This window comes from Bombus bifarius, unplaced genomic scaffold (genome assembly GCF_011952205.1).
Source record: "Bombus bifarius isolate JDL3187 unplaced genomic scaffold, Bbif_JDL3187 scf7180000007996, whole genome shotgun sequence".
Taxonomy (NCBI): Eukaryota; Metazoa; Arthropoda; class Insecta; order Hymenoptera; family Apidae; genus Bombus; species Bombus bifarius.
In genome coordinates, this window is record NW_022884376.1 from 3,432,570 (window position 1) to 3,452,483 (window position 19,914).

The following is a 19,914-nucleotide window of genomic DNA, read 5'->3' on the forward strand; positions in this document are numbered from 1 at the left end:
CTAATAGATAAATAAGATAAAAAATTTGAAGACTTAGAAGTTCGAAAATTTAAGTATAATTAGTATAATTTAATGAATTCTATCTTTATAAAGTATCAGTATTAAAATTGTATCCATATAAAAATTGATGAAATTCTTACCAGGCGAGCATAGTGAGAAAGGATCTCCTGTAAATCCAACAGGACAAGTACAAATAGGATTATGATTCTTAGTAGTACACAATGCTCTTAATCCACAGGTGTTTGGACATGGATCCGTGCATTTCTTATTCAAACAAGCCAAATGAGCTGGACATTCGGCATTGACCACGCAGTGAGGTCTACAGTTCGGTGGGATTCCTCTGTATTCCGGAAGACACGTGCAGACTGCTTGACCATTCACTTCGCGACACTTACTATTGGGTCCACACGGTGATGGTGAACATGGATCCAATGGTTCTCCTGAAAAATGAATTCACAATAATAAAATATTTATCCGATACTTTATACATGTAGTAACAATTAATCAATAAAAATCATTATTCGATCTAATTATAACCAAGTGCAATAGAAATCAAACATAAATGTGAAATGAATATGAAATGTATGAAATTTAATAGATGACAGACTCACTCGATATTTCCTTAACTTCGCAAGCGAAGTACGGGTCTCCCGTGTATTCTGGAGGGCAAGTACACACCGGAACATGTTCCTGAACATTACAGATGGATAATGTACCGCAAGTGCTTGGGCACGGATCAGAACACTTGAAACCAACGCAGGTTAATTGTGGAGCACAATCGTTGTTCGATTCACACTCTCTGTGACATCCTTTCGCGTTATCGTACGGATCTCCGATAAGATCTGGTGGACATGCACAGGCTCCTGCACCGTTTCTTTCGCGACATTGAGCGTTTGGACCGCATGGGTTCGGAGAACATGGGTTTGTTACGCTTATGTCCGTTGCTAAATAAAATAAAGTTTAGTTATAATGGAATAAAGATTTGAAAATTGAACAGTTTGAGAATTTGGAAGCTTGAAAATTTGAAGCATAATCGAAGTATTAGAAATAGGAGGTCATACCTGGAGGAGGTGCCAAAGTACACCGAACAGTGGCATCGCCCTCATAACCCTCGGGACACGTACAAATCGGAACGTGATTCTGAACGGAGCACCTAGCCAGCTCTCCACAGGCTCCGGGACAAGGACTCTTGCATCTCTGGTTAATACACGCGGCCGAATGGAAGCAATCCGAGTTATCAGTGCACTCCGGTCTACAATTCGGTGGACGACCGATGAAGTTCGACAAACAAGAACAAGCTGGTTGAGAGCCAATAACTCTGCATTGAGAATTAGGTCCGCAAGGATTAGGAGTGCACGGACTTCCAAGATCCTTAAACGGTGGTTGTGATACGTTAAATTTGGTACACTGAACCAGTGGATTGCCAGTGTATCCATTAGTGCAAGTACAAATCGGATTGTGATTCACTGTCAGACATTTAGTGTTCAACCCACAGGAACCTGGACAAGGATCTGCGCATTTGTTATCGATACACGCTTTGTTTTGAGAACATTCCGAGCTCACTGTGCATTCTGGACGACAGGTTGGAGGAACACCGACGAATCCTAGTTGACAAAGACACACAGCGTGTCCATTGTGAACACGACAGTTGCTGTTGGGTCCACATGGCGATGGTTCGCAGGGATTTAGTGGCGGTGAAGTTGGCGTCACTTCGAGCACTACGCAGGCGCTGAAAGGATCCCCGGTGAAACCAGGAAGACAGGAACACGATGGAGCGTGATTGATCACGCGACAAGTTGCTCCCTGGCCGCATGTGCCAGGGCATGGATTCACGCATTTATTGTTCAGGCAAGCCTTGCTACGATCGCAATCGGTGTTTGTCACACATTCTGGTCGACATCCTGTATAGGGATCGCCAATGTATTCTGGACGACAAGTGCAAGATCCTACGCCGTTACGTTCATTGCAGATCGCGTTCGCTCCGCACGGAGATGGATTGCATGGCGTGCGCGGTTGTTCCGTGGTTGTGGGTACTGAGAATTTGAAAGGTTTTAAGATGAAAATGTGGAAATTTAGAAACTGGTGAACCGAGGAATGTAAATATTTCAAAGTTTGAAAATTCGGAAATTTGTAAAGTTTGAAACTTGAGAATCGAAGGTTTACAAATTTAAATATCTGAAAATTCAAAGATTAAAATCGTTCAGCAAAACAATTCTTAAACTATCGGTACTTTACCTTTCATGATAGGTACGCATTCGGTGAATGGATTTCCAGTGTACCCGGTATTGCAAATACAAACTGGATTGTGTTTCACGACATTGCAGTAAGTATTCACGCCACAGGATCCCGGGCAAGGATCTACACACTGTTCGTTCTGACATGCAAGATTTCCAGGACATCCTTCGTTAATAACACACTCCGGTCGACAATTCGGTGCTCTGCCTACGTAATTCGGTAGACAGGAACATGCTGGGAATCCATCAATCACGCGACACTGAGAATTCGGACCGCAAGGCGATGGAATGCATGGATTTCCACTTGGTTTTGGTCCAGGTTGTTTCGGTTCCACTTTAAAAAATATTTAAAAATAACTTTGCAAAATCACAATTACTGAGAATACGACCATAGAAAAATATATGTGTAACATAAAACGAATAATTGAAGCGTTTCAATAAAAATACAACTCTGACGTAAAATGAACGATTAAAATTGTTCAACTGCTCGCGAAGAGACGCGGTCGCGGTAGAGGCGCCAACAAGAATCGTAAATTCTCGTTACGATACGATAATCGACAGTATGGACAATAAATCTAAGGAATACTTCAACTTAAAAGATACTTGTCTGGTCTTAAGGACCATAACTATAAAAAATGCTAAAATTTATGATGGATTCTTAAGATTATTGAGGGCCCAAAATAAAGGTATTTAGGACATTTCGTGGCCATCCTGCCCGAAGGATAAAGTCTGGCTTATGTAGAGAGTCACGGGACGTAAGCAAATAAAGATCTTACCTTCTTTGACACAACCAAAGAACGGATCTCCGGTGTATCCAGACGTGCAACTGCATACGGGATTATGGTTGATAACTTGACAATCAGCATTCTGACCACAAGTGCCTGGACAAGGATCTCTGCACTTCTGATCGATACAAGCCATGTTCTGAGCGCAATCTGTGCTAACCACACACTCTGGTCTACATTGTGGAGGACTACCGACATAATTTGGTTGGCAGGAACAAACCGCATGATTGTCGATCACGCGACAATTACTATATGATCCACACGGTGATGGTTGGCATGGATCACGTGGCAGTGGTGTTACTAGAAAAAGATAAAATGACGTTTTATAATGAAATGGCAAGAATTATGATTTGATCTTTTAATCCTTTGACAGTGTAATAAGATGTCGTAAATAACGATTATTTCTTTATCAGCATATTCAAATCTTGAAACTTCGTGCATTTCTAGATTTCTCAAAATCTTTGAATTTTCAAATATTCGTCCATTATTTGCCTGAAATTTTTTCGTACGACATTGTCAAAGTATTAATTCGTGTTATTTCGTAAATTTACCAGGCGATATATGGCAGGATTTTAATGGATCTCCCGTGTAGCCAGAGAGACAGCTGCACGAGGGTTGATGATTGATCACTTGACATTGAGCATTTATACCACACGCACCCACGCATGGATCCTTGCATTTATTGTTTATACAAGCCTTCGTATGAACACAGTCTGAATTTTGAACACATTCTGGTCTACATCCTTGATATGGGTCTCCGGTGTAGTCGGGTAAACAGCTACACGAACCAGCTCCGTTTCGTTCTTTGCAAATTGCATTCGCGCCACACGGCGATGGGTCGCATGGCAGTGGCACTGGGAAAGTAACTGTAGAAAAAACAAATAATCGTTTACTTCATAATATGTGTCTTCGTCAACTTCAATTTGATCGAATAAAAAATGGGGAAGTATTGCTACTACGTGTCCAATCCAAAGTCAAGTTATATCGTTGAAATGAAACATTGCGATATTCTTTATAGAATTCAAGAATTTCTACCTTTGCTACATCCAGAGAATGGATCCCCTTCGTAACCCTCGTTACATTGACACATCGGCCGATGGTTCTGCACGGTGCAGTTGGTATTAAATCCGCAAGAACCAGCACAAGGATCCACGCATTTCTTTTGAACACAGGCGAGATAATGTGGACAGTCTTGATGAATCGAACATTCTGGTCTGCAAAGTGGCGGTGCTCCGAACATTCCACTGATACACGTGCAAACTGGATGATCCTCTTGCACACGACACTCGGCGTTCGGGCCACAGGGCGATGGTAAACAAGGATTCTTTGGTCTTGGCAGTGGTATATCTGACAAAGAAAAGGTAAATAGTTTTATTGAAATCGTTATTGTCTGTTAATTATTTGTAATGCCCTCTAACACATTACGCCAGTTCATATTTTTATGAACACAACTAAAGAAGTAGAACCTAGAGACAGAGACTTAAATATTTCATTCGGTAGATATTCCATAAACTTCTTTGTCTTTGAATCGTTTATAAATATTTTTAAGGAATTGAAAAATTCGATTAAATTACCTTCTTTGACGCATTGAGTGAAAGGATCACCGAGATAATCCGAAGGACAACTGCAAATGGGGTTGTGATTGACGACCTGGCATAAAGCATTCTGTCCACAGAGACCAGGGCAAGGATCACCACATTTTTGACCGATGCAAGCCAAGTGTGCAGGACACTCTGAGCTAACTAGACATTCTGGACGACAATTAGGCGACGTTCCATGATATCCTGGACTGCACGAACAAACGGCACGATCGTTCATCACGCGACAGATACTGTGCGGTCCGCAAGGTGATGGCATGCAAGGATTCTGAGATGGAAGAGCTGGAAGAACCGATTGAAATTCAATTTTACTCTCTAAATAGATTCTGTAATGACAACTAAACAAGTAGAGAATGCCTTTTCAAACTGTTTTGTATTTATAGTACCTCAAAGTACTAATACAAGAAATGCATTTTGGAATCCTACATTGCAGATAAAACGTTTCATAATACAATTACAATGGTCCGGACCCAATAATTATAAAGACTTACGAGACGTCTCGAGTTTGCAAGAGCCAAACGGATCGCCGGTGTAGCCAGGTAAGCAAGAACAAACTGGAACATGATCAACCACTTCGCATTTTGCATTGGAACCGCAAACACCTGGACAAGGATCTCTACAATGCTGATTGAAACACGCAAGATGATTGTCGCAGTCTTGGTTCACGATACATTCCGCTTCGCAACCGTCCATGTATGGGTTCCCGATAAATGGTGGAATACACTTGCATTTTCCAATGCCGTCCTCCTCGACACAGACCGCGTTCTTTCCGCAAGGAACTAGCAGGCAAGGCGAGTATGTATCTGCTGGAGTTACTGAAAACAAAAACCAAAAGCCACGTTTGAGTTAATTTTTTATTTTTTACGTGTACATAACGCGCTCTGTTAAAAATTTTACGAACTGTACAGATTGTTAAAAATTTGACAAACACTTACCTGCGCAACTCTGATAAGGATTTCCAACGGTATGCTCCGGACAATAACAAGGAGGTACTCTATCCGAGTCACATTTAGCGCCAAGTCCACAAGGATTAGGACTACACTGATCAGACTTAGGCACGCATCCCCTGATCGTATTTGGACTTTCGATGTATCCTGGTAGGCAAGTACATTTCGAAAGGCCGTTGTTCAATACGGTACATTGAGTGTTAGGTCCACAAGGAGATGGTTCGCAAGGGTTGCTAGGAAGCGTGCAAGGAGAAGCAGGTGGTTTCCCCTCGTATCCTGGCAAACAGAAGCATCTCACTTGTCCTGATACCACGCGACACCCAGAATTAACGCCACATGGATTTTCTTGGCACTGGTCACCTTCTGGTACTGAGAAGAAATATTTTTAGGCTCGTTAGAAAATCGAATTTCCGTTAAATATTCTTTATCTTCATATACGCTCTAATTTTGAAATTCTTGGAATTTCATCAGAAATTTTAATTTACAATAATTTAGGTATAAAGATGGTTGAGCACAAAAGATTTAATTAATTTCCATTACATATTTTTTTACTAACTTTCTTCATAATTGAAGTTTCATGAAAAATTTCAATCGGTGCAAGAACTATTCTATACTTCAAACTTACTAAAGAAAATATATTTGAGAAACTTACTACACTGTTCAAACGGATTTCCAGTCAATCCTTTCGGACAGAAGCATATAGGATTGCCATTATCGTTCTCGCACATGGCGTCTAAACCACAAGGGTTTGGAACACACGGATTGGTGGTCGTTAGTGTGCATCCAATTTCAGGATTTCCTTGGAATCCAGGCAAACACTTGCATTGAGCTTGATGATTCTCTGGATAACAATTCGCGTTCACACCACAATCGTTCTCCAAGCATGGGTCGATGCACTTCCGGTTAAGGCGATCACAATATTTGCTCGATGGACAATCTTCGTTGTATTGGCATACGTTTCTGCTTTCTTCTTCTGAAACGTTGTGAATTCACAAATATTTATAACATTTATATCATATAATATCTGTTTTCTGCTTATATCTAGGTATATCTAGATCTTATATTTATGAAGCAAAGTATATATATGTAGAATGCTACATGCATCAGTCTTTCGCAAACAACGTATTTTAACGTAAAATAAATTGTAATAGAAATTAAAATATGAAGATTACATTAATCTTTTTAAAATTTGATAATTGTATTTAAATATTGAAAAAATTTGTTATATTTAAATAACGAAGAAATTACCTGGTTCACAGTAGGAGAATCCATTTCCATGATAACCGTCCTCGCAGCTGCAATCCGCTTGGTGATTGGTGTTAACGCAGATCGCGTTTTTGGTGCAAGGATTCCAAACGAGGCAAGGTTCCTGACAAGTGCCCTCAATGCACGCCTCTGTCAGCGGGCAATCTTTGTTGCTAGTGCAACCCGCTAAGGAAAGATTGAGAAAAAAGCCCGTATAGCCCAGAGAAAGAGTGCACGAGTATAAAAATAAGGGTGGTAGGCTCGTATTGAGTAAATCAGCTTGTATAAAATACAGTATACTCTGTGTGTATATGTGAATGCACGAAGATCGTGATTGATATAAAACAATCGTATCGTTTTCAAGATTTGAAAGTTAAAGGATGAGTATCGAAGGGAAAATGCTAACAGATCTAATTTAAGACTTGTGAATGACTTGAGAGTCGTGGAAATATAGTGTGAAAATCGAATGTTGAATAATTAAAATTGCACGTGATACGTACAAAATATACATGTACAATACATATGTACATATTTACAGAACAAGTTGAATGAGCGCTGTAAAAAGAAACGAAATGATGGATCATGATGTTTTTGTACAAACCTTTCACGCAAGTATACGTCGCTGGATCGCACTCCATACCCGCTGGACAGTAGGGACAGTCTGTCTTATCGTTTATTACATCTGAGAAAATTGGAAAAAAAGATCAATTTCGTGGAATCAATTTCTGTTTCTTCTGGTAAAAATGGGATGCAAATGGCGGACCATAACATTTTATAACTAGTAGAGATTTTTGAACGTCAAATGATACAAATTCAGTTATTATTCGGTTACCGATTTTCAAATTCTTTGAAATTAAGCTTCAAAATCTTTTAGACAATTAATTTGTAAACTTTGAGAATAAGTATTAAGTATCAAATGTCCTGGTTGTAAGTTTCGAAGTCGTATCAATTGATCTTTATCTTCTTCCAACCAAATTTTGCATCCAATTTTATCTCAAATTAATTTTTCTTTCTAATATTCTACCTTTCACGCAAACGGGTCTGTGGTCTTGAACATGGCAGACTTCCACGAAGTCGCAAGGATTATGAAGAGTGCACGGGTTCAGACACTGATCGTTTATGCAGGCCAATTGAGAGAGACAGTCGTCGTGCGTTTTGCATTTGGTATCTAACAAAATGAACGTACGTTAGAAGCTCAAAATAACTCGACCACGATAGTTCATACTATTTCAAACTAAACTTTCCATATAAAAGAATTATCAGAATCTATTTGTTCTTCATAACTTATTTAATGACTTCTCTAAATAAAAATTTCTCAAAATATATATGTAAAAAAAATATACACGTATATCTAAACAAAAAACTAATAAAACAATAAACACAGAAAATAGTATACACAATCCCCTAATTTCTAAAACATATAGTGGTTTTCGTGTTATATGTGTAAAGCCCAGAAACAATCGTTAGTTTTGCTACATTTAAAGGAAACATTCCATTTCACATTTCCACATCACATAAAGGGAATTATCTAAAAACTATTTCGAATAGAAAACGTTTTTAAAAGTTTCCTTTAAACTTTCTTGCAACTTCACAAAAAAGTACAATTAATCACTACATATAGATAAGCAAGAAGAAAACGTGCACAGGCGCAAAAATAATATACAACATGCAAAAGAGTGCTAATGCAGCAGGTCCTTGTCTGCACTGAATTACAGAGGTAAACTGCAACTACGCTTATATTTATACATATAATATTTATCAAATATGCCATTTTTCCATTGTTCCCACGGACAATTGATCGATCAGGATGTATCACGATCGTCAATTCGTGCACGATCTGTCGATCAAGAAAATTAAAAAAAGAAATAAAACTCTCCAGAATTGGTTGCCTCCAATTTTTATCTGGATACCGGATGATGTCACACTGGAGAATAGTTTGACATATATTGGTGAACACGAGGACAGCACATTTATAATAACTCCCGACGAGAAAGATCTTTTACCTGGGAGTATGCTACAATTAGATGTACTCTGGTTCACTGTTAGGTTGAAGCACACGGGCCGACACGTATCGTTCAAACAGATATTACATTCGGAATCATTGATGGTGGTTTGGTCACAAGGTATCTGCCCTGGAGTATTTATAGGAGTTGTTAATGTGGGATATGACTCTGTGAAATATTGTTCTAGCTCTGTGGAGTATGGTACAGTTATTATAGGTTGTTCCGTGGAATATTGTATTGTTGTGTGTGTCTGTTCCGTGGAATACTGTTGGATTGTTGGACGTTGTTCCTCAGTAGTTGAGAGTTCTGTTGAATACCGTGTTGTTGCTGGTTGTTGTTCGGTGAAATATGGATTAGTTGTTGAAGGTTGTTCCGTTGAATATTGCGTTGTTGTTCGTAAGTATTCTGTGGAATATTGCATCGTTGTTTGTGGCTGCTCCGTGGAATATTGTTGAATTATTGAAGGCTGTTCCGTAGTATGTTCAATGGTTGAGAGCTCTGTTGAATACTGTATAGTTGTTGGTTGTTGTTCGGTGAAATATCGATTAGTTGTTGTAGGTTGTTTCGTAGAATATTGTTGAACTGTTGAAGGTTGTTGCGTGATATGTTCAGTGGTTGAGAGCTCTGTTGAATACTGTATAGTTGTTTGTTGTTGTTCGGTGGAATATCGATTAGTTGTTGAAGGTTGTTCCGTTGAATATTGCGTTGTTGTTCGTAAGTGTTCCGTGGAATATTGTATAGTTGTTTGTGACTGTTCCGTAGAATATTGTTGAACTGTTGAAGGTTGTTCCGTGATATGTTCAGTGGTTGAAAGCTCTGTTGAATACTGTATAGTTGTTGGTTGTTGTTCGATGGAATATTCAATAGTTGTTGGGGGTTGTTCCGTTGAGTATTGTGTTGTTGTTCGTAAGTGTTCCGTGGAATATTGTATAGTTGTTTGTGGCTGTTCCGTAGAATATTGTTGAACTGTTGAAGGTTGTTCCGTGATATGTTCAGTGGTTGAAAGCTCTGTTGAATACTGTATAGTTGTTGGTTGTTGTTCGATGGAATATTCAATAGTTGTTGGAGGTTGTTCCGTTGAGTATTGCGTTGTTGTTCGTAAGTGTTCCGTGGAATATTGTATAGTTGTTTGTGGCTGTTCCGTAGAATATTGTTGAACTGTTGAAGGTTGTTCCGTGATATGTTCAGTGGTTGAAAGCTCTGTTGAATATTGTATAGTTGTTGGTTGTTGTTCGATGGAATATTCAATAGTTGTTGGGGGGTGTTCCGTTGAGTATTGTGTTGTTGTTCGTAAGTGTTCCGTGGAATATTGTATAGTTGTTTGTGGCTGTTCCGTAGAATATTGTTGAACTGTTGAAGGTTGTTCCGTGATATGATCAGTAGTTGAGAGTTCTGTTGGATACCGTGTTGTTGCTGGTTGTTGTTCGGTGAAATATGGATTAGTTGTTGAAGGTTGTTCCGTAGAATATTGCGTTGTTGTTTGTAAGTGTTCCGTGGAATATTGCATAGTTGTTTGTGGCTGCTCCGTAGAATATTGTTGAACTGTTGAAAATTGTTCCGTAATATGTTCAGTGGTTGAAAGCTCTGTTGAATACTGTATAGTTGTTGGTTGTTGTTCGATGGAATATTCAATAGTTGTTGGGGGTTGTTCCGTTGAGTATTGTGTTGTTGTTCGTAAGTGTTCCGTGGAATATTGTATAGTTGTTTGTGGCTGTTCCGTAGAATATTGTTGAACTGTTGAATGCTGTTCCGTGGTATGTTCAGTTGAGAGTTCTGTTGAATACTGTATTGTCGATGGTTGTTGTTCGATGACATATTCATTAGTTGTAGATTGTTCCGTGGTGTATTGTTCAGTCGTTGAAAGATGTTCTGTTGAATATTGTGAAGTTGTAGAAGATTTTTCAGGATATTGCGTTGTTGTTAATTCTTGTTTAATGGTATATTGATCAGTTGTCAATGGTGATTCTGTTGAATACTTTAGAGTTGTAAAAGATTGTTCTGTTGAATACTGTGTTGTCGTTGATTGTTGTTCGATAGAAAACTGACTAGTTGTAGAAGGTTGATCCGTAATATATTGCATTATTGTTCGTGGCTGTTCAATCGTTGAGGTTTCCAAAGATTCTTCCGTAGAATACATTGTTACTGAAGGTTCTTTCGTGAAAAAATCTGTTACAAAAGATCGTTCGGTTGATCTTTCAGTAGTTGTTTCCAATTTACTCGTAGGAGATTCTAAAGTTGTGTAATGGTAAAATGGCTCTGTCGAATATTCCCCTGTTATTTGCGACGTCTCTGTCGTTGACTCAATTGTTGTTTCATCTTTCAGAGGATATTCTGCTGTCACAGTTATCAATGTTACATTTTCTGTCGTTGCTATATTTAAATTCTCAGTAATCAATTCCATTGTACTGGAACTTTCACCCATTGTAACATTCTCAATAAAACTGCTAGACATACTTGTCGATTCAGTAATCTCTGGCACTTCTGTAGTATACTCACCTACACATATCGGAGTAACAGTAACAACATGACCCAATGGCAACGTCTCATCTGGAGGATAAACATATGTAACAGGAGTGACTATCTGCACTTTTGTCGGTTCAGTTACTTCTGTACTTACATTCGTTTCTTTCATTAAATTCGTAGTAAACGTCATTTCAGTAACATAAGACATAGTAGTTGTCTCACTCTTAGAAAATTTCTCACTACTGAATTCAATATCTTTCACTGTTGGAATAATTTCGGTACTTTCTTCGGAAATATCTTTAACAGTAAACACTTCTGAGATGTCTGAAGCAGTAGTACTTTCTACACCTTCGACATCTGTTGTCAGCGTCGTGGAAGTTTTAAATACGTCATCCGCTACTGTTGTACTTAAAGTTGGTTTGCTTTCCATGGAGACGGATGTACTTTCTTGAATAATAGATGTCTCAGAAATTCCAGTGATTACTTCGCTCGAAGATTCTGTGCTTTCACTGAAATACGAGGTTGTTGTACTTTCCTCCATAACAGTAGAAAAAGTATATGCTGTGTTATTAAAATTAGATTGCGTAGTTGTTGAGGATGTAGTCATCCCGTAAGTTTCTGGTGTCGAATAGTTAAAAGTTTGTATAGTTGTCATAGAGGCCTCAGAAGCTTCAGTGGCTACTTCACTCGAAGATTCTGTACTTTCACTCGAATATGGAATCGTACTTTCCTCCGTAACGGTAGAAGTATATGCTGTGATATTAAAATTAGATTGCGTAGTTGTTGAAAGTGTAGTCATCTCGTAGATTTCTGGTGTCGAATAATCGAAAGCTTGCATAGTTGTCATAGAGGCCTCAGAAGTTTCAGTGGCTACTTCACTTGAAGATTCTGTACTTTCACTCGAATACGGAATCGTACTTTCCTCCGTAACGGTAGAAGTATATGCTGTGGTATTAAAATCAGATTGCGTAGTTGTTGAGGATGTAGTCATCCCGTAAGTTTCTGGTGTCGAATAGTTAAAAGTTTGTATAGTTGTCATAGAGGCCTCAGAAGCTTCAGTGGCTACTTCACTCGAAGATTCTGTACTTTCACTCGAATATGGAATCGTACTTTCCTCCGTAACGGTAGAAGTATATGCTGTGATATTAAAATTAGATTGCGTAGTTGTTGAAAGTGTAGTCATCTCGTAGATTTCTGGTGTCGAATAATCGAAAGTTTGCATAGTTGTGGTGGTGTTTGTACAAGTGTGATCGTATTGGTCGCAGCCACAAACAGGCCTGTGTGCTTTAACCCGACATCGAACTGTCGATCGACAGTGGCCGACGCAAGGATCAACGCAGGATCCATCGACACAGGCTTCTGTGTCGCTGCAGTCGTCATCGGACTCGCAGAAACGGTCGGGCGTGTGGTGAAGTACTGCTGCGGATACAATAGAATATAAACACGCTGAACGAGCCAAGATAGGTCGAAGTAGCTCAAAGAGGTAGCTGAAAATGTCTCAAGCGTCACTCTTTTCTCGATTAGACTAATCACTACGATCACGTCCGATTTACTGGCTTACTCCAAATAATATAAAAAAAAACACACTCTACGAATTAATAATATTAAGTTATATAAGCATGCTCGCGTAATAAATAGACAAGCTATCGGTCAGAAGTATATAATCGATTAGGGTCTTTACAGAGACAGATGTAACGGAGAAAATAATAATCGTTGAACAGTGAGGACGTCGGCAGAGTAGAGGAGAGTATAGGTATCGGGATGAATAGTTGTATATGTGGCATTGGAACCTGAAACATCTGATTTTTCCATTCAGACGCTGGAACACTCTCATTTTACAAAATATATAAATCGATCAAACCGTATTCTTTGAAACATTCGAATCAACCACGTTATCGAGTCATTCCACCGTTTGAACGGTAAGAAACCTGAAAAGTAGCAACTGGTATGTTCGGTGTGAGGCGTATAGTATAACAGTAGTATAGGCGAGTAAGAGTCAGACAGATATTCCAGATATATATATATCGTTGTGAATAATATTCGGTGAAAGAATATAGTAACTTGTGTCAGCTATTTATATATATATAATATATCCAAAAAAGTGGAACGAAGACAGAGCTCTATAGATATAGAATAAATATAGGAACAGAATACAGAATTGTAGAGCGTGAGAGCGAGAAAATAGAGTAGAGAGAGAGATAGGTGGTGAGAAATGGTGTTTACCTTTCATGCATCCGTATTTAGTGTCTGGCACAAAGCCGGGGGGACAGAACTTGCAGATAGGCTTGTGCTCCTCCACGTAACAGGGGGCATCAGCCGGACAGGTGGAGTTTCTGCATGGGTCCACGCAGCGATAGTTGCGGCACGCCAAGTCTGGAGAGCAGCCACTGTCTCGCAGGCAAATGGAGAGGGAGGGATTGCAGTTTTGTGTGCATATGCAGACGGGACGGTGGTCCAGGACATCGCAGGTTTTATCAGCCGGACACGGCTTTTTCTTTCTCACGTTACACGGATTCTGGCATTTTCCATTAACGCACGCGGCGTTCGACGGACAGTCGAAATCCCTCGTGCATGTCAACGTGTCGGGGGCGCAGGTCAGCTCCCCGACCTCGTTCACGACGAATCCGTATTTGCACACGCACATGGGCCTGTGGTTCCGCACCTGGCATCTCTTATTTACTTCGCAGGTGTATTGTGAACTTAGACACGGATCACGACACTCTCCGGTACGAGAATGACAGGATAGACTCTCTGGACAGTCGCGATCGGACGAGCAACCGATGTTCGGCGTAGGTCTGGGATTCAGCGTTTCGCATTTGGGGTCTGGATGACAGGCCGTGTGAGGCATACCGATATAACACTGAGGGCAGGAACATCGTGGCTTGTGCAGAACCACACGACACAGGGCGTTGATCCCACAGGCACCGCGGAGACCGCACGGGTCCACGCATTGCAGGTTTATGCAGGCTTTTTCATTGGGGCACTCTAGGTCGCTGGTGCATTCGCGCTCTAGATCACCGACAAACCCACGATTTTCACGATTGGTTCATTTTTTTATTGTTGTTCGATTTTTTTTTTTGGATTTTTTGGTTTTTTGAGAGAGTCGTAGTGTAGTAGTCGTGGTGTAGAGTCACACGGTGGAGAATCGGTAGGTGATGGTGATGGTGGTGGTGGTGGTGGGACAGGAAAAAAAAAGAAAAAAGCATTTATAAGAACTGTGAAAAGAAACTTTCTCACAAATAACATAAACCACATGCTTTGTATTCGTAATACGGAAATAAGTAGGGTAGCTTTTGTGAAGAAGTAAAATAGAGAACCGAACTTTTACACTGTTTTATCCGGGACGTAATACGAGACAGGATACCTCTCGTTGTCCAGAGAAACGAATCGATTATATGTATATATATACGTATAAATTGGCAAGCAGCGATATTTACAACACAAGCCCCCACAGAATTCAAAAGAAAATAAGAGGGAAAATAATGTAAAACAGTGGATAAATCCAGCAAAAAAATAACAAGCATGGGTATATGAGAATGTCCCTTTCGCAGTTCCCAATCTGTATCATTAGTCCTAGGTCTAAAAAAATTAATCGGATCATCTGGTGTTTCATTCTCTGTGAAATGTGTACCTTTTTTTTCTCTATGTCGGTTGCAATTTAGATATTTGCCGTCTCTCTCTGTCTCTACTTTTTTTTCATCCCGTTATCTTTTTTTTTTGTTTCTTTTTTATATCATATTTTCGTTAAAGCATTTTTTTCCTGGATATAACACGGTTTCCACAAGACAGATTGGATACTGAAATAAACATTCTACATATGAATAGTTATGTGTGAGACATGTGTGAAACGTGTTCCTCCTTTCCTCGGCACATTATGTACAGTATTGCCTAACTGTATAGATATATATGTACAGGTATGTATGTTTCTCGCGCGACCATTTTGTGGGTAAAATCCAGTGTCGTACATCTTTGTATCGTATATTGTACAATATGTATAGTAATAAGTACGTTATAATAGAATCGTCTAAAAAACTGGTCCAATCACATCTGTCTCTCGATTGTTAAACGATTCACTGGATTAATACATTCTAATGGTATTACTTCAAGTCCTACTAAAGACGATAATACATGGTTATTCTACGGACCATGTTCCTCTGTTTCGTCAGTATTGCTCGCTAGTCACAAAATGCTGTACATGGAAAATTAATCGATCTGCCCGGTTAAACAGTTAGTAGGCCGTCTCTTACCTGTGGTGCACTCGATATCCGGCGATCCACTGGTACCCGGTGGACATCTGCATACGAATATCGCACCGTCTCGTATGCATTCAGCCCCTTTACCGCAACCGTTCGTGCGACAGTCCCCTAAACTCTTGTCTGCGCTACCTGTGCTCGTAATAAAAAATTAGGCACACGTGAAAGTTAAGAAAATAAAGAGAAAAGATCGGTCGATAATGAAATGTTCTTTTGTTTTTCATTGCAATAGATTGTATTAGAAACAATTTTAATGAAAAGAAAAGAATTCTTTTAGAAGTTAAGCTTGACGACTAGTATAAGTGACATTCATAATCATTGCAAACGCTAACTTCTCTGAGTTGTAATAAGAAATCATAACTATCGAACAATGACAATTTATAACTAATAATGAAAAATCGTTACAATCGATCTATTATACAAATACTTACACGCCTGCGTCGGATCTCCGGAGGGATAATTCGATGGACAGTAGCACTGTGGTTGATTCTTATAAATCCTGCATGCAGCGTTCACTCCGCAACGCATATCCTTGCACAGCTCTCCTCCGTCGCAAATGCAAGCTTGATGAGGATCTCCGTGGCATCCAGGATCGCAAGTACATTCAAATCCATTCAGAGTCTCTCTGCACTTCGCATTCACGCCGCACGGTCTTCTTAAGCACTCGTCTCCACCTAAAACGCATCGTACAAAATATTATATTTAGAAAAATCAATTCTACGAAAAAGGAAAAAGAAAAAAGTGGAAGAGCAATTTCCATTACCTTTCTTACAGTTGATCTTAGGATTTCCGTAGTGTCCGGGTGGACAAGAGCACTGAGCCTTCCTGTTAACTACTCTGCACTGTGCGTTGAAGCCGCAAACACCATGTTGCAAGCAAGGATTTGTGCAAACGCCATCCTCGCTGCATCGTTTGTTGGCCTCACAGTCGTCGTCATGATGACATTCCAATTGGTAACATTCTTGACTGGGTTCTCCCTGATATCCTTCTGGGCATAAGCACACTGCTCTGTGATTCGAAACACGACACAGTGCGTTGGTTCCACAGGGAGATCCATTAGCTGAGCATGGATCCTCGCACTGACCACTGACGCAGGATAAGGAGGAAGGACAGTCGGAATAAGTGCGGCAACCAATGAGGCATAGTCCTTGGTCGCAAACGTATCCCTGTAAATCAAACAATATATTTATAGTTAATAAGAATTAATTCATTTTTCTGTGCACAATTTACTAAAATTGTGTTTAAGGTTTACGAAAGCTACATTGGTAATTTAATGATAGAATTTCCATTAAAGTAATACTTTTTTTTAAAATTCATTCGTTTCTGTGTTGAAGTTTTACGTGAATCAATATTTACAGTCTAGATTGTGAAGAAAAAACGTCGACTTAATTGGTAATTGATTTAGTAATAGAATTTTAATGCCAGTGATCTGTTTCTTTGGGATTCATTTATATTCGTGTTCAAGATTTTATGAAATTATGGGCAAAGAGCATCGAATTAATTCGTAAATGATTCAATAAGAGAATATTATAATTAAAAATAGAGGATCTGAAATTTTCTAAAGACGGTACCTTTGGACAATAATTGTTAACATCACACTTGATGCGACACTTTTCAGAGTGACAAACTTCCCCGCAAGAACATTGATCCTGACTATAGCAGCTCTTCGTGCAAAAACCAATTTCATCGCACTCACAAGTGCCATCGCAGGGAATCATAGATTTCGCGCAACTGATCAAAGCGTTTCCATAATAATTGGCTGGGCAACTGCATTGTGCCACGTGATTTACAACGCGACAACCGGCACATTCTCCGCAAGCCTTGCCACCCTCACAAGGATCTATACAAAAATAAAAGACATAACCAAGATTAATCAAACGTGTTACATGGGTATCTTTACGTTTTAATTGCATTCTACTTACTTTTACACTTATTGTTCACGCAGGACTCGTCGTTGGGACAAGTATTATCGCTGCGACATCCGATGTCACACAGCCTATTTTGACAGATCTGATTAGCCACGCAATGATCGTCACTGTTGCAAATGGCTTTGCAAATTCCTCCGTCGCAACGTTCGTCGCTTAGACAATTAGCGTCGCTGCAAGATAATTTCAAATAACATAGTAAATCAACTCGCAAAAAAAGACAAGAAACAATCACGTCGCTTAAATGCTTAATCGGCTTACCTTTTGCATGTGGCGTAACAAGATCTTCCGTAACAAGTCTGACCAGTAGCGCATTCCTCTTCGTTGCTACAAGGCAGGAACGCCTGTTTACAACCAATTAGAGGATCACCGACTAATGGTGCCGGACAGGAACAATGTTTCTGATGATTTACGACCGCACACTTGGCGTTCACTCCGCAAACATCAGGAAGAGAGCAAGGATCTATGAGATACAGATGAAACTACGTCTACAGTCTAATTCAATCGTGTTAACGACGTTTCTATGGTTTTAGTTAGTAGAATTTTTCTATATTTATTACATGTTAGAATAATTAATTATTATAGTAAGTTCTGTGGCTATGTTCGTAGGTTTATTATCTAATACAGATACTTCCTAAAGCTTCCTTTTTATAAATATCTTTATCTTTGCAAGTATTTTATATAATATTGTGAACTTCAAAACTCTTTCTTTTACGTACGACCTCAATATTTTAATATTTATATACATAGTATGGATACGAATGGAAAAAGATAAACTCCACTATCGAAGCTTCTTACCTTGACACTGGTTGTTCAAACAAGCGAAATTCTCCTGGCACTCCACGTCAGCGCGACATCCAATGACACAAACCAATCCCTCGCAAATCTCTCCGCTTCTGCAATCTTCGTCTCTTCTGCACAACGATTTACAGATTCCCGAAGGGTCACAACGTTCGTTACTCAAACAATTTAAGTCTGTAGAACAGACAGGAGTGCACAGTCCTCCAATACAAGCTGTTCCTGTCGCACAGTCCCTGTTCGCTTGACAAACGGGTCCAGGCGATCTTAAACAAGCCACTTTTGCAGTTGGATTCGGCATGAAGCCTGCTGGACACGAACAGGTGGCTCGTTGATTAAATACTGTGCATTTAGCGTTTGGCCCACAAGGAGTGGCTTCGCAAGGATTGATGCATTTGTTCGTGATGCAAGCTTCGTTCGCGTTGCAGTCCTCGTCCGCGCGACAACCAAACGCACACATGTTGTGCAGACAGATGTGACCCAAGAAACAGTCGTTGTCGAGCCTGCAAGTGAGAAGGCAATTTCCTTGGACGCATTTTTCGTTGAAGGCGCACTCGTTGTCGCTAGTGCAGATGGGAAGACACACGTTGTCGCGACAAGTGTTCCCATCGTTACAGTCGTTGGTGTCTCTGCAGGACACGGGTACTGGAAAGGGTGAATATTATAAGATCGTATCACTTACAACGTTTTCCCTTCGAAGATCCTTGTTTTAAAGTATCTCCAGGACAAAATTTTTCACTTACATCTGACACATTCTACTTCCGAGTTACCGGTGAACCCAGGTGGACAGCTGCATTGTTTAATGTGACTCTTCACGTTGCATTCCGCATTTATTCCGCACGCGGCCTTCACGTTGCAAGGATCCAAGCACTGTCCATTGAGACACACATCTGACAGGTTGCATTCTTCGTCCGATTGGCAGGACGCTACAAGAATTTCAGATCACGTTGCTCTTAACCCATCGTATAGCAAATAAAGAAGCGAACGAACTGCTCTGGCTCGTTAGACGATACTCACGTCGACAGATTCCCTCGTAACAGTAGGTATTGGGCGAACAGTCCACGGCTGACGTGCAAACAACCGGTTTAGGTCGACAGCCTATACTTAGATTGTTCGGATCACCCTCGTAATCGGACCGGCACTGACAGGCTCCTGCGTGGTAAGTGGCCACACAGTCTGCGTTTGGTCCACACTGTGTACGTGAACAGACATCTGCAACATCGGACAAAAAGTTAGAATTACCGGCTAATCGTTGCGCAAATTGATTTTTAGTCTCTGTCTTTGATATTAGGAGATAATTATCAAAAAATATCCTTTTCAATGTTTAAGATTCATAAACCTACCGAAACATTTAGGTACGTTGTTGACGTTTATACATTTTGCAGTCAGTGGGCAGTCTCCGTCCTGCAGACATTCTACCGGTGGCTGACAACCGCCATTATAAGGATCTCCAACCATTCCCTGTTGACAGTGACATCTATAGGACCCTCTGGAATTTTCACACACAGCGCCAGGTGCGCAAGGTTGATCCGAACAATAATCGATCAATTGACATCCATGAGTTGGCTCTCCAGTGTAACCCGGTTGACACGTACAAATCTGAGAAACGATAAATAACATGTACAACACAATTATCTCTTGTAAAATTTCGAACGTGACGCAT

At 40.0% G+C, this 19,914-nt stretch overlaps 1 protein-coding gene across 1 annotated transcript in view; it reads right to left on the reverse strand.

The window, feature by feature from the left end:
• The window catches only part of LOC117206071, a 115,153-nt gene that overhangs the window by 58,215 nt on the left and 37,024 nt on the right, over positions 1–19,914 (reverse strand). The window contains 26 exon segments of the mRNA XM_033445070.1: positions 141–440; positions 612–944; positions 1,062–2,033; positions 2,236–2,568; positions 3,011–3,319; positions 3,571–3,885; positions 4,055–4,366; positions 4,594–4,899; positions 5,109–5,432; positions 5,553–5,933; positions 6,217–6,537; positions 6,813–6,995; positions 7,411–7,491; positions 7,834–7,977; positions 8,813–12,694; positions 13,499–14,284; positions 15,523–15,660; positions 15,960–16,202; positions 16,292–16,694; positions 17,100–17,368; positions 17,451–17,626; positions 17,715–17,916; positions 18,252–18,896; positions 18,995–19,177; positions 19,269–19,463; positions 19,595–19,850. Of these exon segments, the coding sequence (XP_033300961.1) occupies positions 141–440; positions 612–944; positions 1,062–2,033; positions 2,236–2,568; positions 3,011–3,319; positions 3,571–3,885; positions 4,055–4,366; positions 4,594–4,899; positions 5,109–5,432; positions 5,553–5,933; positions 6,217–6,537; positions 6,813–6,995; positions 7,411–7,491; positions 7,834–7,977; positions 8,813–12,694; positions 13,499–14,284; positions 15,523–15,660; positions 15,960–16,202; positions 16,292–16,694; positions 17,100–17,368; positions 17,451–17,626; positions 17,715–17,916; positions 18,252–18,896; positions 18,995–19,177; positions 19,269–19,463; positions 19,595–19,850 (11,992 nt within the window).